Source organism: Rhinoderma darwinii, chromosome 2, assembly GCF_050947455.1.
Source record: "Rhinoderma darwinii isolate aRhiDar2 chromosome 2, aRhiDar2.hap1, whole genome shotgun sequence".
NCBI classification, from domain to species: Eukaryota; Metazoa; Chordata; class Amphibia; order Anura; family Rhinodermatidae; genus Rhinoderma; species Rhinoderma darwinii.
In genome coordinates, this window is record NC_134688.1 from 174,689,262 (window position 1) to 174,710,299 (window position 21,038).

The 21,038-nt window shown below is 38.8% G+C and overlaps 1 protein-coding gene across 5 annotated transcripts in view; it reads right to left on the reverse strand.

Annotated features, from left to right (window-relative positions):
- CARS2 (cysteinyl-tRNA synthetase 2, mitochondrial) overlaps window positions 1–21,038 on the reverse strand; it is a 145,124-nt gene that overhangs the window by 60,563 nt on the left and 63,523 nt on the right. For all 5 annotated transcript variants that reach the window (XM_075852507.1, XM_075852510.1, XM_075852508.1 and 2 more), the window contains 5 exons: window positions 16,123–16,194; window positions 13,017–13,122; window positions 8,170–8,253; window positions 5,883–6,012; window positions 5,477–5,610 (listed from right to left, as the gene is read on the reverse strand). In XM_075852507.1, the coding sequence (XP_075708622.1) occupies window positions 5,477–5,610; window positions 5,883–6,012; window positions 8,170–8,253; window positions 13,017–13,122; window positions 16,123–16,194 (526 nt within the window). The remainder of the gene's footprint in view (window positions 1–5,476; window positions 5,611–5,882; window positions 6,013–8,169; window positions 8,254–13,016; window positions 13,123–16,122; window positions 16,195–21,038) is intronic.

Below are 21,038 nucleotides of genomic sequence, written 5' to 3' on the forward strand. Positions count from 1 at the left end.
AATGTGCAGAGTGTCCAAAAGTGGATACGATCGGGCGCCATTTATCAGTGCGACACCGGCCACATATCTATGAAATATTATTTATTTACCCCATTATTATACCCTCTTATTACGCCCTGATGTACCCCGCACGGCTTACATATACCCTGATGTTCTCCGCACAGATTACACATACCCCCAAATTATAAACTGAAATACCAGCAAAACCCCAAACAAAACTACTGCCAAGCAAAATCTGCGCTCCAAAAGCAAAATGGCGTTCCCTCCCTTCTGAGCCCTGCAGCGTGCCCAAGCAGCAGTTTGCGCCCACACATATGGCGTCGCCATACCCGAGAGAACCCGCTTAACGTTTTATAAGGTATTTGTCTTCTGTGGCACAAACTGGGCACAACATATTATGCACTAAAATGGCGTATCAGTGGAAAATTGCAATTTTCACTTTGAACCATCCGCTGTGCATTAAGCCCTTTGCGCACTATGACTTAATTGCCCGTCATGGTGCGGCGGTTGATGTATGGAGCCGGCTCACGTGCTGAGCCCGCTCCATACGCTGCGGGTGTCGGCTGTGTATTACAGCAGTCCCCCTCGGTACTAACGGACAGGTACAGCGATCACTCTGTTACAGAAGCCTGTAAGAATAACAATATACTGCAATACATTAGTATTGCAGTGTATTGTACCAGTGATCCAATGATCGCTGGCTCAAGTCCCCTAAGGGGATTAATAAAATGTGTAGAAGAATTATAGTTATTAGTAGTGAGAATTTATTTTTTTTAAAGTTAAAAAAAACAAAACACCTTTTCGCATTTTTCTTCTAAAGTAATGTAAAAAAATGAACAAAATTGGTATCGCTACGTCCGTAAAAGTCCGAACTATTACAATATACCATTATTTAATTTGCACAGTGCACACCTTAAAAAATGTAATAATTGAAACCACCAAAATCGCTGGTTTTTTTTGTTGTCACCTTCGCTCTAAAAATAAAATGTAATACAACTTTTGAATCACTTTTTATGTACCAAAAAATGGTACCAATAAAAACTGCAGCTCCTCCCGCAAGAAATAAGCCCTCACACCACTCTATTGATGGAAAAATAAAAAAGTTATGGCTCTTGGAACGCGGGGAGTGAAAATCTAAAATATGAAAGCAAAAAATGGATCAGTCCTGAAAGGGTTAATTCATTTCTAATGAAAAACCGTATGACCACATGTGGGGTATTTCCGTACTCGGGAGAAATTGCTTTATAAAAAATTGTTGTTTTTTTCCTCCTTTATCCCTTGTGAAAATGAGAAAATGCAACATTTTAGTGGAAAAAATTTTGATATTAATTTTCGCGCCCTAATTCTAATACACTCTGCAAAAGACCCGTGGGGTGTAAATGCTCACTATACCCCTAGAAAAATTCCTTGAAGGTTTTTCCAAAATGGGGTCACTTTTGGTGGGTTTCCACTGTTTTGGTCCCTCCAGTGCATTGCAAATGCGACATGGCACCGAAAACCATTCCAGCAAAATCATAAATCCAAATGGCGCTCCTTCCCTTCTGAGCCCTGCTGTGGGTCCAAACAGCAGTTTATTACCACATATGGGGTATTGTCGTAATCGGGAGACATTGCTTTACAAATGTTGGGGTGCATTTTCTTCGTTATTCCTTGTAAATAATAAAAATTTCTATGTTGTTTCAGAAAAAAAGTACATTTTAATTTTTACAGACTAATTCCAATATATTGAGCGAAAAACCTGTGGTCAAAATGCTAACTATACCCCTAGATAAATACCTTAAGGGGTCTAGTTTTCGAAATGGGGTCGTTTATGGGGAGTTTCTTTTCAGCTCAAAGCCTCTCCAAATGTACAGTGGGGCCTGAAAGCCTCCGGGTGCTCCCTTCCTTTTGGGCCCTGCCGTGTCTCCATGCAGCGCATTAGGGCCACAATGTGGGTATTTTTGAAAACAGGAGAAACAGGGTGATAGATTTTGTGGTGTGTTTCTTCATTCTCATGTTCGCTTTACAAAGAAATCGGTCTTCAAACTGATACTTTTATGAAAAAAGTGAAATAATGTTTTTTGCACCTGTTATGCATTAAATTTAGCAAAAAACTGTGGGGTCAAAATACTTACTATACCCCTAAATAAATACCTTATGGGGTCTAGTTTTCTAAATGGGATCGTTTATGGGGAGTTTCTATCGTTCTGGCAGCTCAAAGCCTCTCCAAATGTACAGTGGGGCCTAAAACATTTTCAAGCAAAATATGAGTCCTGAAAGCCTCCGGGTGCTCCCTTCCTTTTGGGTCCTGCCGTGTGTCCAGGCAGCGCATTAGGGCCACAATGTGGGTATTTTTGAAAACAGGAGAAACAGGGTGATAGATTTTGTGGTGTGTTTCTTCATTCTCATGGTCGCTTTACAAAGAAATTGGTCTTCAAACTGATACTTTTATGAAAAAAAGTGTTTTGTTTTTTTTTCACCTGCTATGTATTAAATTTAGCAAAAAACTGTGGGGTCAAAATACTTACTATACCCCTAGGTAAATACCTTAAGGGGTCTAGTTTTCTAAATGGGGTCATTTGTGGGGGTTTCCATCACTCTGAGACCTATGAGCCCCTGAAAACCTGGTTTGTTGCAGGGAAACAAAAGGTACTTCAAAATTTATACAATTATTATTCAATTTGTACGTCCTCTAAATTGCTGAAAATTTATTTTATTTTTTCAAAAGTGCTGCCAAAATAGGGTAAAGAGATAGAAATATATATTTAATTTAAAAAATTGTACAGTATGTGTGTACATATGTGACATATTGCAGTTAAAAATAGGGAAAAATGGTAATTTTTACAAAATTTCTTCCATTTTTCAATTTTTTTATTAATTTCCGCAAATTGTATCAGTCTACTTTTACCACTAAAATAAAGTACAACATGTGACGAAAAAACAATGTCAGAATTACTTGGATATTCAAAACTTTCACAGAGTTATTCTCTGATAAAGTCAGACATACCAGATTTGACAAATCTGGCTTGGTCATTAAGGTACAAACATGCCCGGTCATTAAGGGGTTAAATAGCGCCATACTCCCACCCCTTGTACTTAGCGCCACACTGTGAACAGACCGGTGAGCGGTAGCCTATCGCTACCACTCTCCGCTCTGCCTGGTGTGACTTACCGGAGAAGCCGAGGAGGTCATTCGGCGCAGGCAGCGACGGAGTTCCTTCTGACTAGGGTTGGTGACAGCCAGGGGCGGCCTTAGCTTGGATGGCGCCCTGTGCGGGACTCTCTATTGCCGCCCCCTACACAAACCAAAAATTAACCACATATATGGACACGCTGGAACATATATACTGTACATACATAAAGACAGATATTTAGACATACAGGCAAATATACATACACACATTCTGGAATACATACATACAGGTAAATATATAGACGTACAGACACATATACACACACACACACACACACACACACACACACACACACACACACACCAGCAGATAAATACACAGACAGGAACATATACAAATACATAAAAGGCACAAATATACAAGCACAAAGACACATTCACAAACAGACCCATATATACGCACACAGGCACATATGTACACAGCACAGATAATGTAGTAGTGTTACCTGCAGTCCTATGTAACACCACAGATAACACAGTGATAACTCTCTGAGTACTGATAACGTAGTTGTGTCCCCTGCAGTCCTATGTAACACCACAAATAACACATTGTGCTAAATTACAATCTCAGCTCTGCTACACAGTACAGATAATGTAGTAGATGTTACCTGCGGTCCTATGTAACACTACAGATAGCACACTGATAACTCTCTGCTACACAGTACAGATAATGTAGTAGATGTTACCTGCGGTCCTATGTAACACTACAGATAGCACACTGATAACTCTCTGAGTACAGATAATGTAGTAGATATGAGACAAACACATGCAGAGACACAGACAGACACACACACACACACTGTAACACATACACATACAAACACAGAGACACACACTGTATTCACACTACACACACACAGACACTCACCATGTCTCCTCGCTGACAGGACGGGCTATGGGCGGAGCTTCCTCTCTGCTTCTCGGCGTGTGTAACTTCAGATGCTGGGAGGCTGCAGCACGGGAGTGGACCTGTCCCCTGACCTGAGTCATCTGACCTCATGTCACTGATGTGAGGTCAGGTGACAAGTCAGGTGACTGGACTGGTCCACTCCCTGGCCGTCACAGACCCCAGTCAGAACGCCCTAATTTCCTGGCTCTTCCTAAGCTGCTGCAGGTGTCCGACATACGGGGCACCTGTCAGCAGCGATCAGCTGCTCTTCGGCGCCCCCCCCCCCTTCCCTTGCGCCCGGGGCATATGCCCCGCCTGCCCCCCCTAGCTACGCCCCTGCCTTAAAGTGAAAGGGAGGAGAGCAGGGAGCAATCAAGGAGTCATTGTAAACTGTATGTGAAGGCAGCTGGGTATACTGAGAATAGATTTACCTATAGTGTACGGATGCACATTGGAAGGTATATGGGTGGTCTTGGGGAGGATTCAATGGAGTGGGCGGAGTCAACTCAGAGCTAGGAACATTTTAGACAATGTGAAGCTCTGGTGCTCACTCTCTTTTCCTACCACTCCTGGACGAACAGCACTTAAAAGGGGTTTTCCACCTTCTGACAACTGATGACCTATCCACCGGATAGGTCATCAGTATATTATCGGTACGGGTCCGACACCCAGACCCCGCACTGATCAGCCGCTCCGTTGGCCTGGCTGTAAAACGCCTAAAGGATTAAGAAACTTTCTTAATGCGGTTTTGAATACTTTGAGGGGTGCAGTTTTTAAAATGGGGTGATTTATGGGGCGTTTCTAATATATAAGGCCCTCAAAGCCACTTCAGAAATGAACTGGTCCATGAAAAAATTGGTTTTGGAAATTTCTTGAAAATGTGAGCAATTGTTGCTAAAGTTCTAAGCCTTGTAACGTCCTAGAAAAATAAAAGGATGTTCAAAAAACCATGCAAATATAAAGTAGACATATGGGAAATGTTAACTAGTAACTATTGTGTGTGAGATTAATATCTGTTTTGCAAGCAGATACATTCAAATTTAGAAAAATGCAATTTTTTGCAAATTTTCTCGACATTTTGGTGTTTTTCACAAATAAATACTGCATTTATCAACCAAATTTTTTCACAGACGTAAAGTACAATATGTCACGAGAAAACAATCTCAAAATTGCTTGGAAAGGTAGAAGCAATCCAAAGCTATTACCACATAAACTAACATATGTCAGATTTGAAAAAATCACCTGCGTCCACAAGGCCAAAACAGGCTGTGTCCTGAAGAGGTTAAACAAACAGTATACATTTAAAAGTTTGTATTAGGATCATGGTCAATTTAAAATTTTCAGAATGCCTTAAAACAATTTACCAGTTCTGATAAGGCACCAGTCATGTGTATATGTGTATAAATCATACCTACCAGAATGTAGAAAATAGTTCCCCCACTGATCACACTGGTGATAGGCCTCGCATTGAGCAATTTCGTTTTCATGATGAGGGAATGCCAGATCAATTCCACCAGTATGAATGTCAAGTTGTTTTCCAAATACGGTACTATAGAAGAAAATATAGTCACATTCAATGAGATTACACACACACATATACATCATTAGTTGTATGTAAGCTCTGGTTAACCAAAAGTAAATGCAAGTAAGGAAATTGCAGCAGGAAGGCAGCATTTTCCAAACGGCAAGTATATTTGGAATATACTTGTTGTCCTACTGCGGGCACAGTAAATGTGAAAACGTCTTTAAATGTACATATGTAAAACACAAATGCAATTATCTCATTCTCAGATGACCTCTACCCATAAATGTTTTATGTACCTTGCAATTGTGGAGCACTCAATATGCCAGCCAGGCCTTCCTTTACCCCATGGAGAGACCCAATATGGCTCATCTGGTTTAGCAGTCTTCCATAAGGCGAAGTCTTTGGCATACCTCTTGTCACTTAAAACTGCGAAGTAAACAACAGCAATTATTCGAAAGAATTGAGTGCAATTTGTTTATCATTGTAGTGGCAAATCGCAGGGTACCGTTGGTTGGCATGGCCTGATGAAGGCCCCCAGGTCTGCCATCTTTGTACTCCTATAGTCAGTATCACAATATACTGCAATACATTAGTATTGCAGTATATCATGCAAGCAATCCAATGATCGCTGGTTTAAGTCCCTTAGGCTGGATTCACACGGAGTTCCGTTTGGAATTTTAAGGCAGCTTTTGCTCTGCCTGCACGCCGTTTTTTGCCCGCGGCCATTGAGCGCCACCGGCAAAAAAACGCAGCGAAATACGCTTTCCCTGCCTCCCACTGATGTCAATGGGAGGTCAGAGGCGTAAACGCCCGAAGATAGGGCATGTCCCTTCTTTTTTCTAGCAAGACGGTTTTTCCGCTTGCTGGAAAAAAAAAGGCCTCCGCCTCTTATTGAAATCAATGGGAGGCAAAAGGGACGTTTTTGGCACGTTTTCCGACGCGGTTTACGCGTAAAAAAACTGCGTGAACTCCCCATTAGAGGGACAAGTAAAAAAAAAGCGGTAAAATAAAATCAGTATTTCTTTATGTGTTCTTTGCGGCCGTTTTTGGAGCTGTTTTTCTATTGACCCAATGAAAAAATGGTTCCAAAAACGTCTCAAGCAGTGACATGCACTTCTATTTATGGGGCATTTTTTACGAACCCTTTTTTCAAATAGCCGCTTAAAAAACGCCCCGTCGGAATGAAACACCATTTTTTTCCATTGAAATGAATGTGCAGATGTTTGGAGGCGTTCAGCTTCTATTTTTTCAGCCGTTTTTTTCGGGGAGTTTACGACCCGAAAAATGGCTGAAAATAAGCCGTGTGAACATACCCTTACAATATATCATTATTTAGTTCACACTGTGAACGCCGTAAAAAATTAAAAGCGACCTCAAATCGCTGTTAATTGGTCAATTCATCTCCCACAAAAAATGTAATAAAAAGTGATCATCCAATAGAAACTACAGCCCATCCCGCAAAAAATAAGCACTGATACCGCTCAATTAATGGAAAAATAAAAAAAGTTATGGCTCTCAGCATATGGCGACAAAACTAAAATTTTCAAAATCAGTTTTTTCCTTGTAAAAGTAGAAAACATAAAAAATATATATATAAATGTGGTATCACCGTAACCGTATTGACCCGCAGAACAAAGTTAACATGCCGGTTTAACCGCACGGTGAATGCCGTAAAAACAAAACCCCCAAAAGACTGAGAAATCGCTGGTTTTTTTCCTATTCCACCCCACAAATATATTTTTCCCAGTTTCCCACTACATTATATGGTACAATAAAGGGTGTCATGAAAATCTACAACTCGTCCCGCATAAAACAAGACTTCATACGGCAACATGGAAAAATAACAAAAAGATATGGCCTTTGGAAGGTGAGGAGGAAAAAACAAAAGTGAAAATCCCAAAAATGGCTGCGGCTGGAAAGGGTTAAATATGGTCATCGGCCAGACAGGAAATGTAACACTCTGGTATTACAAGTGTACAAGAAAAAACAAGTACTATGGACCATGAGAGGCTTATAATGCAAATTAATTAATTCATTAGCACTGATAAATTACAATAAGCTAAAAAACAATACGGAGGGGGACTGTAAATGTCCCGTGGAACAGAAGCACTCGATATTCCTGACTGCAAATGTCTCTCCAACCATATGTGTTAGTCACACATCTTGTCATCTATCACCGATCTTGTACCAAGGGTCCTTTTACACGTAAAGACCCATTTCTAAAAACAAGTGCTGATCGTCGATATAGCTCGTCGTTAACGGTCGGAAATATGCATTTGTAAGTAGCAATCGTATGTTTTTTCGTTAATTTGATCGCTTTTGAGAAGACTTGTCTTTCCGGCCAACAATTCCTCATCTCTTGTCTGCCAACGACTAGCAGATGCCTGTTTACACAGGGGAATATAACGCTGACAAACCATAATTTGAGGTCATCATAAAAGACTCATCTGATAAAAAGAGAAATTTCTTGCTGATCGTGCAATCGCTACACATGTTTACACTAGCCAACGATTACTAAATTACAATCAATATTACGATTTGTTTTACACAATAATTGCCTCGTGTAAAAGGCCCTTAACTGACCTGGCTCAGTGTCCATTTCGGAAAAAGAACCAGTAAATTTTCCATATCTTTTGCCAATTGACTGGACATCAAAATACACATTTCCTGTAAAAGAAAAAGAAAGGGCAATTAAAACACGGAATGGATCACTAACAAAGTTCAGTGCAATATTAGCCTTATATCTGAAGGATTCCCTGAGATTTAAGGGCACTAACCACATTCTCAGAGAAGGGTTTCTCCACACCATTGATCAGACTACTATAACATTTTCACATATAGGCTGGGAGCTTGAGTATATTGATAAATTTCCACTTAATATATTGACAAGCTTTCGCTTTTCTGTCAACAACCGTTCACAGCTGCAATCTGGAACAATTACGGGTATTTAAGGGGTTGTCCATTTTCATTTACATAGTTAGTACGGTTCTAAAAAGACACATGTCCATCAAGTTCAACCAAGGGATGAGAAAAGGGAAGATACAATTTCTACACATAGCAGCTAATATTTTTTCGTTCTAGGAAATGATCTAAGCCTTTTTTAAAGCCATCTACTGTCCCTGCTGTGACCAGCTCCTGCGGTAGGCTATTCCATAGATTCACAGTAAAGAAGGCTTGTCGCCTCTGCAGGTTGAACCTTTTTTTCTCCAGACGGAGGGAGTGCCCCCTTGTTTTTTGAGGGGGTTTTACATAGAACAGGATTTCACCATATTTTTTGTATGTGCCATTAATATATTTATATAAGTTAATCATGTCCCCCCTTAGTCGTCTTTTTTCAAGGCCAAATAGGTTTAATTCTTTTAATCTTTCTTAGATTCTCCATGCCCCTTATTAGCTTCGTTGCTCTTCTTTGTATTTTTTCCAACTCCAGGGCATCCTTTCTATGAACTGGAGCCCAGAACGGAACTGCATATTCTAGATGAGGCCTCACTAATACTTTGTAAAGTGGTAATATTACACCCCTGTCCCGCGAGTCTATGCCTCTTTTAATACACGACAATATCTTGCTGGCCTTAAAAGCAGCTGATTGACATTGCATACTGTTATTTAGTTTATGATTTACAAGTACACCCAGATCCTTCTCAACAAGTGACTCCCCCAGTGTAGCTCCCCCTAGGACATATGATGCATGCCGGTTGTTCGTACCCAGGTGCATAACTTTGCATTTATCTACATTAAACTTCATTTGCCAACTGGATGCCCAAACACTTAGTTTGTTTAAATCAGCTTGCAATTCACGAACATCTTCCATAGACTGAACAATACTACATAGCTTGGGGTCATCTGCAAAAATCGAAATAGTGCTATTAATCCCATCTATATCATTAATAAATAAGTTGAATAATAGTGGCCCCAGCACGGATCCCTGGAGTACACCACTTATAACCGGGGACCATTCAGAGTAGGAATCATTTACCACAACTCTCTGGATACGGTCCTTGAGACAATTCTTAATCCAATTACAAACTATAATTTCTAAGCATATAGTCCTATTAATTTACCTACTAATTTACCCATTAGACGTCTATGATGGACAGTGTCAAATGCCTTTGCAAAAAGTAAATTTATGTTATTTTTTGGGATAATTAAAAGTGATACAATTTTACAATATATTAATCGATACAGAATTTTACCCACTGGAAGTAAACAATAAATGTTCCTCCTGAATGCCAACAAGCAGGGATCTTGAAAACCTTGAGAAATTAATACAGATAGTACATTTGAAAATTGCATAACTTTTAATTATACAAAAAAATACTTTATTTTGTTGAGCGTGGACAATCTCTAAGTGTAAGGGCTCATGCACATGGCCGCCTTAGAGCTTTTGTACAAACTCTGAGTTGAGCAGAGCTTTAATACCGTACCGATATAAATTTATACGCCCATTGTTCCAATTTTATATGGAAGTTTTTTTCTTTCAGATTCCATATTACAGATATATTTTAGTATGAATGTGTAGCTGCCATGAGCACGTGCTCTAAAATACATTGGATATGTTTCACTATTCACACCAAGGTGTGAACTTTCTATCTGCTTGTCAGTGACAAAGTATCCAAAATAAAAAAATGTATTCAGGAATACACATTAATGGCCTATTAGCATAGGCCATGAATGTGTGAATGGTGGGAGTCCAGTCTTTATCCATGGCAAAACCCCTGTACATTGTGCCAGCTGCATCATGGCTAAAGGGTACCCCAATAAAGTGGACGACTGCATTTCCTGGCACAAATTTAATAATAACGCAGGAAGATGCGGCTGGGAGAGGCATCGGTCTTTGTGCACTTGCCGAAGGGCCCATTCACATGAACGTGAATCTCGTCCGTGTGACGGCCGTTAAAACAACGGCCATCACACAGAGCCATGTATTTCAATGGGGCCGTTCCCACGACCGTTGTTTCAACGGAGCGTGTGAAGGGACCGTTGAAAAATAGGACATGTCCTATTTTACTGCGTGTCACGCATCCCTCCATAGTCTTTAAGTCTGTGGGGGATCCATGACAACGCGTCCCGCACGGGTCCAGCTCCGACAGGGAAGACGGCAGCTTTTCTGGTCCGAGGTGGGCTACATTCGTGTGAATGTAGCCGAAGCAACCACCCACTCTCCTAGAAGCTCCTCACGTGTTCACTTTTAAACTTCATTAGAGTACCCTTAAAGCTGTAACTTTAATAATACTTATTTTTGTCAATCTCCAAGTCAATTATTAATTTTACAAAACTAAACATTAAAAAAAAAAAAAAAATATCCAGAACTCAGTCCTCAGTCCAGAAGCAATCAATTACTTTCCGATTTTTCCCAATGTATTCTAAAAGCAGACATGTACAGCACATATACCATGCACATGGCTGTATTATGGCTCCATGCCCGAGTTGTATATTTTGTACCAAGAAGAATAGGAAAGTCTCTTTGGTGAAGACTTACCTGATCTTTTAGTACTGGATCCAATCCCGGGTCCTTGGTACTAAATATACAGCTCATACATGGAACCGTAAACATCATGAATCCATAGTCATCCTGCCTTGTGCTAACAGTTCAGGATAAAAATGGTAGGGTAAAAGTGTGGGCAATGTCTTATAGACTAACATTAGGCTCCTTAATAGAAACTGAGAACTGGTTGAAAGGGTTGACCAGTCTTGTGTAAATAGCTTAAATGCTGTGGAAACCTGTGATGTCCTTTTTTTTCTTTTCATTAAATGTATGTATTTTGGGATTCTATTCACTTTTTGTATTATACTTGAATTAACCCTTTCCTGACATTTGACATACAATTACATCATAGTCAGGTAGGGCGAGTTTGGAGCGGGCTCACAAACGAAGCAACAGCCGGGATCAGAGAGAACTATAAACATGCAAGAAATGCAGTGTATTCCAATTATCTGCAAATTTACCAGATCTTCATCCAATGGAACATGCAGTAGAATAAGGGATTTTTACCCCTAGCAATCAGTTGTAATTTGCAGGGGTGCCAGGCAGCAAGTACCTAATATTCCTGCAGCGCCACCAGAGGGGAAATTAAGTATTTCACAGTTCCCTTTTAAATCAATGAGCTGTCTAATGGATCTGCTCTGGCTAATTGATAAAGGGTTCTACCTTTTTTCATAAAGAAGCTATTTAATAATGCTTCTTATATGTATAATAGATAACCCATTTAAAGGGGTATTCCTAAATAAAACATTTATGGCACATCCACGAGATATGCGCCTATCTGGAGAAGGGTAGTCAACTTACTCTCATCACACCTGTCGCCTCTCTCAATTTATTTCTATGGGAGTCAGGGAAACAGCAGAGCAAGTAGGTTGTAGAACATTTGCATCATGGCTTAATTAAATAAGCAGTGTACATAACCGATAACTAGAACGGTTTTTATTCTTTTCACCTAGGAATTCACTAAAGCATACATTTTGACCAGTACTCAACAATGCACAAACCATAGACTGTTGAAAAATCTGGAAGTTTATGAAAAAAAAAATAAACAAGCTCCTAGTGGTCAGCAGAGAAATTCACAAGCGTGGAATACCAAACAGATCAGATGATTCTCAAGGATATTTCAGCTTAGCTGAAAGTCACTGGGAATACACACACACGCTGCAGACTTCCTGAACTGAAAATTGATTTTCTGCTCATACAGCTATGGTGTCTTTGACATTGTCAGCCATGTTACGGCCTTATTACTCATAAATATTCAAATTGGAAAACTTAAACATTGTCCATGTCATTAGACGTTTCAAGAGTGAATTTTCTAAATTGCAAACTTGTAGAAATGGGCAATGTGATAAACCACTTATTAGTTTATTTTCATAATTCGCATTCTCTCAGCTTTGCTATTGCCTCATTCATAGTACTTGCTATGCTTTCACTTTAGGTTATTGAAGCTTATAGGAGTTGTCCGGTTTCAGCAAATAATGTGAAATTGTGTAAAAGTAAGAACTTGTAAAATAACAATTGGAGTAAAATGTTTACTCTACCTCCAAAACCCAAAATGTAGTTTAATTACAAATAAAGGCTAGATACTAACTACATCCCTCTATGTGCTTGGCATTTCAATGGAGCGACAAGTAGACTGCTCGAAAAAATTATCTAACATAACATACAGAAAAATGGTATTTAAACAGCTACTAAAGAAAAGTAATGAAATACCCAAATTTTATATTTAAAAATTAAAAAAATATTATGCATAGATTTGTTGGTATTTCATTTAACATGGAAACTTGCGAAAAAAAATCTGCTGAAGATTCAAAAAATGGATATGTAAATTCTTGAAAGCCTAAAAACTGGAAACAGGGGCAGGTGATGCTTTTCCAAAGCTATATGAAACGTCATGCCCGTTATACAGTACGTACCTTTGTCAGGTATGAAGCTAATAAACGCTTACCATGTGAGGTCGCGTAAGCATGTCCGTTAGAAATGATCTGCTGTATAAAACAGATGATCTGTGGAATGTGTTCAGTGACTCTCATATATATTGTGGGAGGCAGAACCTATAGAAAGACATGAACATAAAAAAAAAATCATAGACCAATAATTGTAAAACTATAATAACAGATGTAGAGGCTATTAACAGAGAATGATGCCATGAAAACAAATGACATAAAAATACTAAATCACATATGAATTTTGAAGAGCAAAAGAATGGAATAGAAGACAAAAGCAAAGTAATTTCCCACCTAAAATGCATAATTCTAGCAGTTTACTAATTTTGAATTGCCCGCAGCCATTTTAATATTTTGATCAGACGCCCACCAAGATAATAGTATATCAGGAACTAATGGTATCTTACGATGCAAATAAATGAGACGAAAGCTCCATCTTTTGACTAAGATCACGAATATAATCTTAGTTAACCCTTTTCATACGTCCTGGCAGGGAAGCTCTAATGTAGCCACAGATGTAGGAGATATGTCCTGCCTAAACAAGGCTCTAACTTGACTAAAATCATGGTTATAGTCCAACCTGTACAATCTTTCCATTATTCAGAAACCATAGACATGAGAATATATGCTGACAAAAATCACGTGTTAATAGGCATTATATACACACACAACTGTAAAAAATAACGTCCATATTACATCCAGAAATGGTTGTAAATGGACATACAGTCATCTGTATTGATCTCCTGAAGCATGTCCATATTACGGGCGTTTGTTCGTATTAGTTCCATTTTTTTTTGCATACGTACATGTTCTAAGAAATAATCAAAAAATAAATTCCTCTATTGTCCCAACTGTAATACGCATCTAAATTGCATCGTTTTTCTTAACCGTATTTTGTATGCGATTTTGGGTCTCCATTGACTACTATGGACAATTATTGGCCACAAATCAGCATCCGATGATGCATGCTGTGATGGTTGTTTTTTTTTACCGTGCCCAACTCGGTGTCTCTGTGCAGCAAATCGTTCATGTGAATTGAACCATAAACTACAATAAAGTCAATGTGTAGACAGTATTGCGCTCGTAGTAGACTAGGATACCGCATGGACATTAGCCCTTATGACAGACTTTAGATTCTCTTTTCAGTTGGTTTAGATCTTTTTTTTGTTATCTTTGACTTTGTTTTCATTTACAGTGAGCTTTAATGTGTCTCATAGAGTGAAGCCAAAAATGAATCCATGAACACACATCCATGTAAGTCTTGCATGATCAGTATTTACATCATACCATATATATATATATATATATATATATATATATATATATACACACACACATATACATATATATATACATATACACACACATACATACATACATACACACACATACATACACTACCGTTCAAAAGTTTGGGGTCACCCAGACAATTTTGTGTTTTCCATGAAAACTCACACTTATATTTATCAAATGAGTTGTAAAATGACTAGAAAATATAGTCAAGACATTGACAAGGTTAGAAATAATGATTTTTATTTGAAATAATAATTTTCTCCTTCAAACTTTGCTTTCGTCAAAGAATGCTCCATTTGCATCAATTACAGCATTGCAGACCTTTGGCATTCTAGCTGTTAATTTGCTGAGGTAATCGGGAGAAATTTCACCCCATGCTTCCAGAAGCCCCTCCAACAAGTTGGATTGGCTTGATGGGCACTTCTTGCGTACCATACGGTCAAGCTGCTCCCACAACAGCTCTATGGGGTTGAGATCTGGTGACTGCGCTGGCCACTCCATTACAGATACAATACCAGCTGCCTGCTTCTTCCCTAAATAGTTCTTGCATAATTTGGAGGTGTGCTTTGGGTCATTGTCCTGTTGTAGGATGAAATTGTCTCCAATCAAGCGCTGTCCACAGGGTATGGCATGACGTTGCAAAATGGAGTGATAGCCTTCCTTATTTAAAATCCCCTTTACCTTGTACAAATCTCCCACTTTACCAGCACCAAAGCAACCTCAGACCATTACATTACCTCCACCATGCTTGACAGATGGCGTCAGGCACTCTTCCAGCATCTTTTCAGTTGTTCTGCGTCTCACAAATGTTCTTCTGTGTGATCCAAACACCTCAAACTTCGATTCGTCTGTCCATAACACTTTTTTCCAATCTTCCCTGTCCAATGTCTGTGTGCTTTTGCCCATATTAATCTTTTCCTTTTATTAGCCAGTCTCAGATATGGCTTTTTCTTTGCCACTCTGCCCTGAAGGCAAGCATCCCGGAGTCGCCTCTTCACTGTAGACGTTGACACTGGAGTTTTGCGGGTACTATTTAATGAAGCTGCCAGTTGAGGACCTGTGAGGCGTCTATTTCTCAAACTAGAGACTCTAATGTACTTGTCTTGTTGCTCAGTTGTGCAGCGGGGCCTCCCACTTCTCTTTCTACTCTGGTTAGAGCCTGTTTGTGCTGTCCTCTGAAGGGAGTAGTACACACCGTTGTAGGAAATCTTCAGTTTCTTGGCAATTTCTCGCATGGAATAGCCTTAATTTCTAAGAGCAAGAATAGACTGTCGAGTTTCACATGAAAGCTCTCTTTTTCTAGCCATTTGGAAAGTTTAATCGAACCCACAAGTGTAATGCTCCAGATTCTCAACTAGCTCAAAGTAAGGTCAGTTTTATAGCTCCTCTAAACAGCAAAACTGTTTACAGCGGTGCTAACATAATTGCACAAGGGTTTTCAAGTGTTTTCTAATCATCCATTAGCCTTCTAACACAGTTAGCAAACACAATGTACGATTAGAACACTGGAGTGATGGTTGCTGTAAATGGGCCTCTATACACCTATGTAGATATTGCATTAAAAACCAGACATTTGCAGCTAGAATAGTCATTTACCACATTAACAATGCATAGAGTGTATTTCTGATTAATTTAATGTTATCTTCATTGAAAAAAACTGTGCTTTTCTTTTAAAAATAAAGACATTTCTAAGTGACTCTAAATTTTTGAATGGTAGTGTACATATAGACACACACATATACATATGGATATGGACACACACACACACACACACACACACACATATATATTTATTTTAAGCCCGGACATCCTTACCTTCAAAGCCATCATGTCTTGTTTAAATTCCTGTTCATATGTGCGAGCCAGGGACACTGGAGATAAGTTAAACTGTAGCCAAAACAAAAAAGGCAGGAATATCTTTATATACAGCCAAAATGCCAGCAAAGAAGGAGCTTTAAACAACACTCTAAAATTGAGCCAATTGGGCAATATGGGATTGAGCTGCAATACTAGACACACAGCCAATGGACAGGAGTGGTGCTGTTCTTTGTACGAATAAGAAGACCGTTTTTTTAGAATCTCAGACAACCCTTCATATGTAATCTCTGCCAAAGGTTGATTAACGGTATACTAACAAATCAAACATTTTCTGTCACTTTTTCTTGTTAGAAAACCACTGTTATTAAAATACTACATGCATTATAGTTAAAACAAGTTGTGTCTAGTCCACGTCTTTGTCGTACAATTTAAGTGACTACATATCATTTTCTGCCCCAAACAAAAAACCAAGATAGCCTTAAAAACAATGGGCTCTAGTATGTTTGCATGTGCAAGTGCTCATGGTCATTCAATTTCTTCAACATTTACTTATTTTAAAATAATTTGATCATTGTTTTCTGTCACAATGTTTTGTTTTTACACTTTATATGTGTTTATTTTTTATGCATATGTATCGGAAACTGCATTTTTATTTTCTCCAATTGTTAGATTATTCAAAACCACAATATATTACTAAACTCTGTTTTTATTTGCTCCCTTAGTCCCTGGGTACCCGTATGTTCACCTGATCATAGATGTCCATCTTGTTTTTGCCTTTTATTTCTTTAATTGTTTTCAAATCATTCGTTGTCCAATAAATCATTCATTTTTAATAAAGGATAAGGTGTGCAACATTAACTATGTTTATCTTTTTCTTCTTTGAGGCATTATACTAGTTTTTACATATATTGTGCCCATCTGTTTGAGATTCTGTTCACATCTGCATTAGAGGCTCAACTAGGATCCTCCGTCGCAGATTCGTCCATCATTTTTGCTGGACAAAATAGCGCAGCATGCAGTGCTATTTTCTCCAGCAAGATGACGGAAACCATGAGGGAAAGCCGATGGAACCCATTAAAGTGAAGGGTTCCGTCTGGGGGCTGTTAATTTCAGTCATGCAATGGATCTGGCACTTTCATTTTTCTCGTCGTTCTGCTTCTATCGCAGACCAAAAAAAGAAAAAACAGAACGCAGATGTGAACACAGATACTTTTTTCGAAGCCCAAACCTTGTTGTCGAAGTAAACGGATATGTAATTTATTCTATTTACCTATGAGCTTTCCATGACTACCTAGTTCAAGAACCTTAAATTATGAAAGAACAAGTATTTATAAAATTGTGAAGTTTTGGTTTCATCTTAGCAACAGAGCTATTACTGTTGTGATACATGATTGGATAACTGATTAAGCCTTTGTACACTTTTTTTATGCATACATGTTTTTTAGCTGCAAGCTGTGAATAAAATGTGCCACAATGTCTTCACAGCTATTCATATAGCTTATCGAAGTCTTTATATCCTTTCGAGAGTTAAGGCTATTTTAGCGTAAAGATGATTGCGAAGGGGACAATGGGCATTTTCTTTTTTTTAAACAAACCTGAACAATTGCATGCCCATCGTAGAAGCAGTACATTCGGGTTTAACTAATGAGAGGCATTGAAAATTACATGTCTTGTTAGTACTAATAGAGCTAGCCATACATGCACAGATAATATGGTAGCTGATACAACTAATCACGAACATTTGTGCTGAATATTGAGTGCCTATAGCAACCAATGGAAAGTCCATTCGTTGGAAAAATAAAATTTTCTCAAAATAGATTTTCTAAGATCATAATAACTTTCATGAGATCATTATAATCATAGGAAAAAAAACAATGTCAAACATTTGATAAAAATATATGCAGCCAGGGTCTGTAATACTTTTGACTCCTCTTTTTTTTTACCCCTGTCCGACTCCAGCTACGACTCCTTCATAAATGGCTCATGTATAATAATTAGGAATTTTTTTTACTGTAAAATTATAACACCAGGATTTTCATCACCAGCATGTAAATAATCAGGCTACTTAGATAGAACATAAAATACATGTATTGAATACATTTTCCCCAAAAAATTCCTGTGAATAAAAAAGAAACACACTATGCATTAAAAAAATTAATATAATATTAATTTAAAAAAATACATAATATTTTTATTTTGAAGCCTGAGTTGAAGTCAGTTTATTAATACTGACTCCACAGCCCTGCATACGGCAACATTTAATCGCATTAGGGGGAAAAAAAAACCTGCATCTGTTCCTGGCTTGCAGGCTTATGCAAAGAAATGACGAACCTATACTGTCCAAGCTTACAATAAAGTGCATATACAAGACAAGATCAATTGTCTAGAAAAATATCAGCATTTATTGTTGCATACAAATAGACAAACTAATACCCCCCCACCCCAAAAAAAATATATACATTCTAAAAATGTAATTAAAAACATCCTGGAATAAGATTCTCCATAGTAACCAGTCAAGCAAAAAGATATGGCCATTTTTTTATTTTTGTTAATGACTGATGAACAGAATATAATGGTACAACAGCAGAAAACTGTAGAAATATGTAAAAATTATTTCATATTCTGTCATGTTTATCATAGCCAAAGTTTCCTTAAGGAGTATTCCAACGCCCATCGATCGGTGGGGTTCCCAGTGGTTGGATCACCACTAATCTATAATTTTCCACCTATCCAGTGGATAGGCAAAAAATGCCATACGCTGGAAAACCCCTCTGTATTAAAAAAATGCTGTTAACAGAATTCACAGTTTGGGGCAGTCACACGTGACGTACTTGCTTTTTATTAAACTTTACTTGCTTTGTATTAAACTTTACAATGTATGCATGTGGGAAAAATATTCTGCAATGCAAAAATTAGAGAAATATGCAATAGGAATACATTGTAGATTAATGAAAAGCAAGTACGCCACGTGTGACTGCACCCTTACAGTTGTGTGAACATTTATTTTCTCTTAGGGCCACTTTACACCAGTGTCGGTGTATCAATTGTTCTGCTCCGTGTGAGAAGCAGAACAACGAAAATACCGGAAGCGGCGGTTCCATTGCATGACAGGTACTATCGTTGCAAAACAGAATCCATCGACTTTAATGGGTTCTATCGAGTTTCTGTAATGAAATGCTCGGCTTTTTGGGGAAAGCTATAGCTGCGCTATTGTTTCCTGTATCTTCGTCTGGATCTGTGATGGAGGCCTTTAACGGAGCCTCTTCGGCACACTAGCTTTCTGCTGTACCTTATATAGGGAAACCGTTTGAAAACCACATCAACTGGGCTAAAAAAAAAAAAACTATTTAGAAATCAATAGAACCATTTTTATACATGGGAGAAATCTGAACGATGGCATAGTCAGTACTAGACGCTGGAGATACACTACCGTTCAAAAGTATGGGGTCACCCAGACAATTTTGTGTTTTCCATGAAAACTCACACTTATATTTATGAAATGAGTTGCAAAATGACTAGAAAATATAGTCAAGACATTGACAAGGTTAGAAATAATGAATTTTATTTGAAATAATAGTTTTCTCCTTCAAACTTTGCTTTCATCAAAGAATGCTCCATTTGCCGCAATTACAGCATTGCAGACCTTTGGCATTCTAGCTGTTAACTTGCTGAGGTAACCGGGAGAAATTTCACCCCATGCTTCCAGAAGGCCCTCCCACATGTTGGATTGGCTTGATGGGCACTTCTTGCGTACCATACGGTCAAGCTGCTCCCACAACAGCTCTAAGGGGTTGAGATCTGGTGACTGCACTGGCCACTCCATTACAGATAGAATACCAGCTGCCTGCTTCTTCCCTAAATAGTTCTTGCATAATTTGGAGGTGTGCTTTGGGTCATTGTCCTGTTGTAGGATGAAATTGGCTCCAAACAAGCGCTGTCCACAGGGTATGGCATGACGTTGCAAAATGGAGTGATAGCCTTCCTTATTTAAAATCCCCTTTACCTTGTACAAATCTCCCACTTTACCAGCACCAAAGCAACCTCAGACCATCACATTACCTCCACCATGCTTGACAGATGGCGTCAGGCACTCTTCCAGCATCTTTTCAGTTGTTCTGCGTCTCACAAATGTTCTTCTGTGTGATCCAAACACCTCAAACTTCGATTCGTCTGTCCATAACACTTTTTTCCAATCTTCCCTGTCCAATGTCTGTGTGCTTTTGCCCATATTAATCTTTTCCTTTTATTAGCCAGTCTCAGATATGGCTTTTTCTTTGCCACTCTGCCCTGAAGGCCAGCATCCCGGAGTCGCCTCTTCACTGTAGACGTTGACACTGGCGTTTTGCGGGTACTATTTAATGAAGCTGCCAGTTGAGGACCTGTGAGGCGTCTATTTCTCAAACTAGATACACTAATGTACTTGTCTTGTTGCTCAGTTGTGCAGTGGGGCCTCCCACTTCTCTTTCTACTCTGGTTAGAGCCGGTGTGTGCTGTCCTCTGAAGGGAGTAGTACACACCGTTGTAGGAAATCTTCAGTTTCTTGGCAATTTCTCGCATGGAATAGCCTTCATTTCTAAGAACAAGAATAGACTGTCGAGTTTCACATGAAAGCTCTCTTTTTCTAGCCATTTTGAGAGTTTAATCGAACCCACAAATGTAATGCTCCAGATTCTCAACTAGATCAAAGGAAGGTCAGTTTTATAGCTCCTCTAAACAGCAAAACCTTTTACAGCGGTGCTAACATAATTGCACAAGGGTTTTCAAGTGTTTTCTAATCATTCATTAGCCTTCTAACACATTTAGCAAACACAATGTACCATTAGAACACTGGAGTGATGGTTGCTGAAATGGGCCTCTATACACCTATGTAGATATCGCATTAAAAAACAGACGTTTGCAGCTAGAATAGTCAT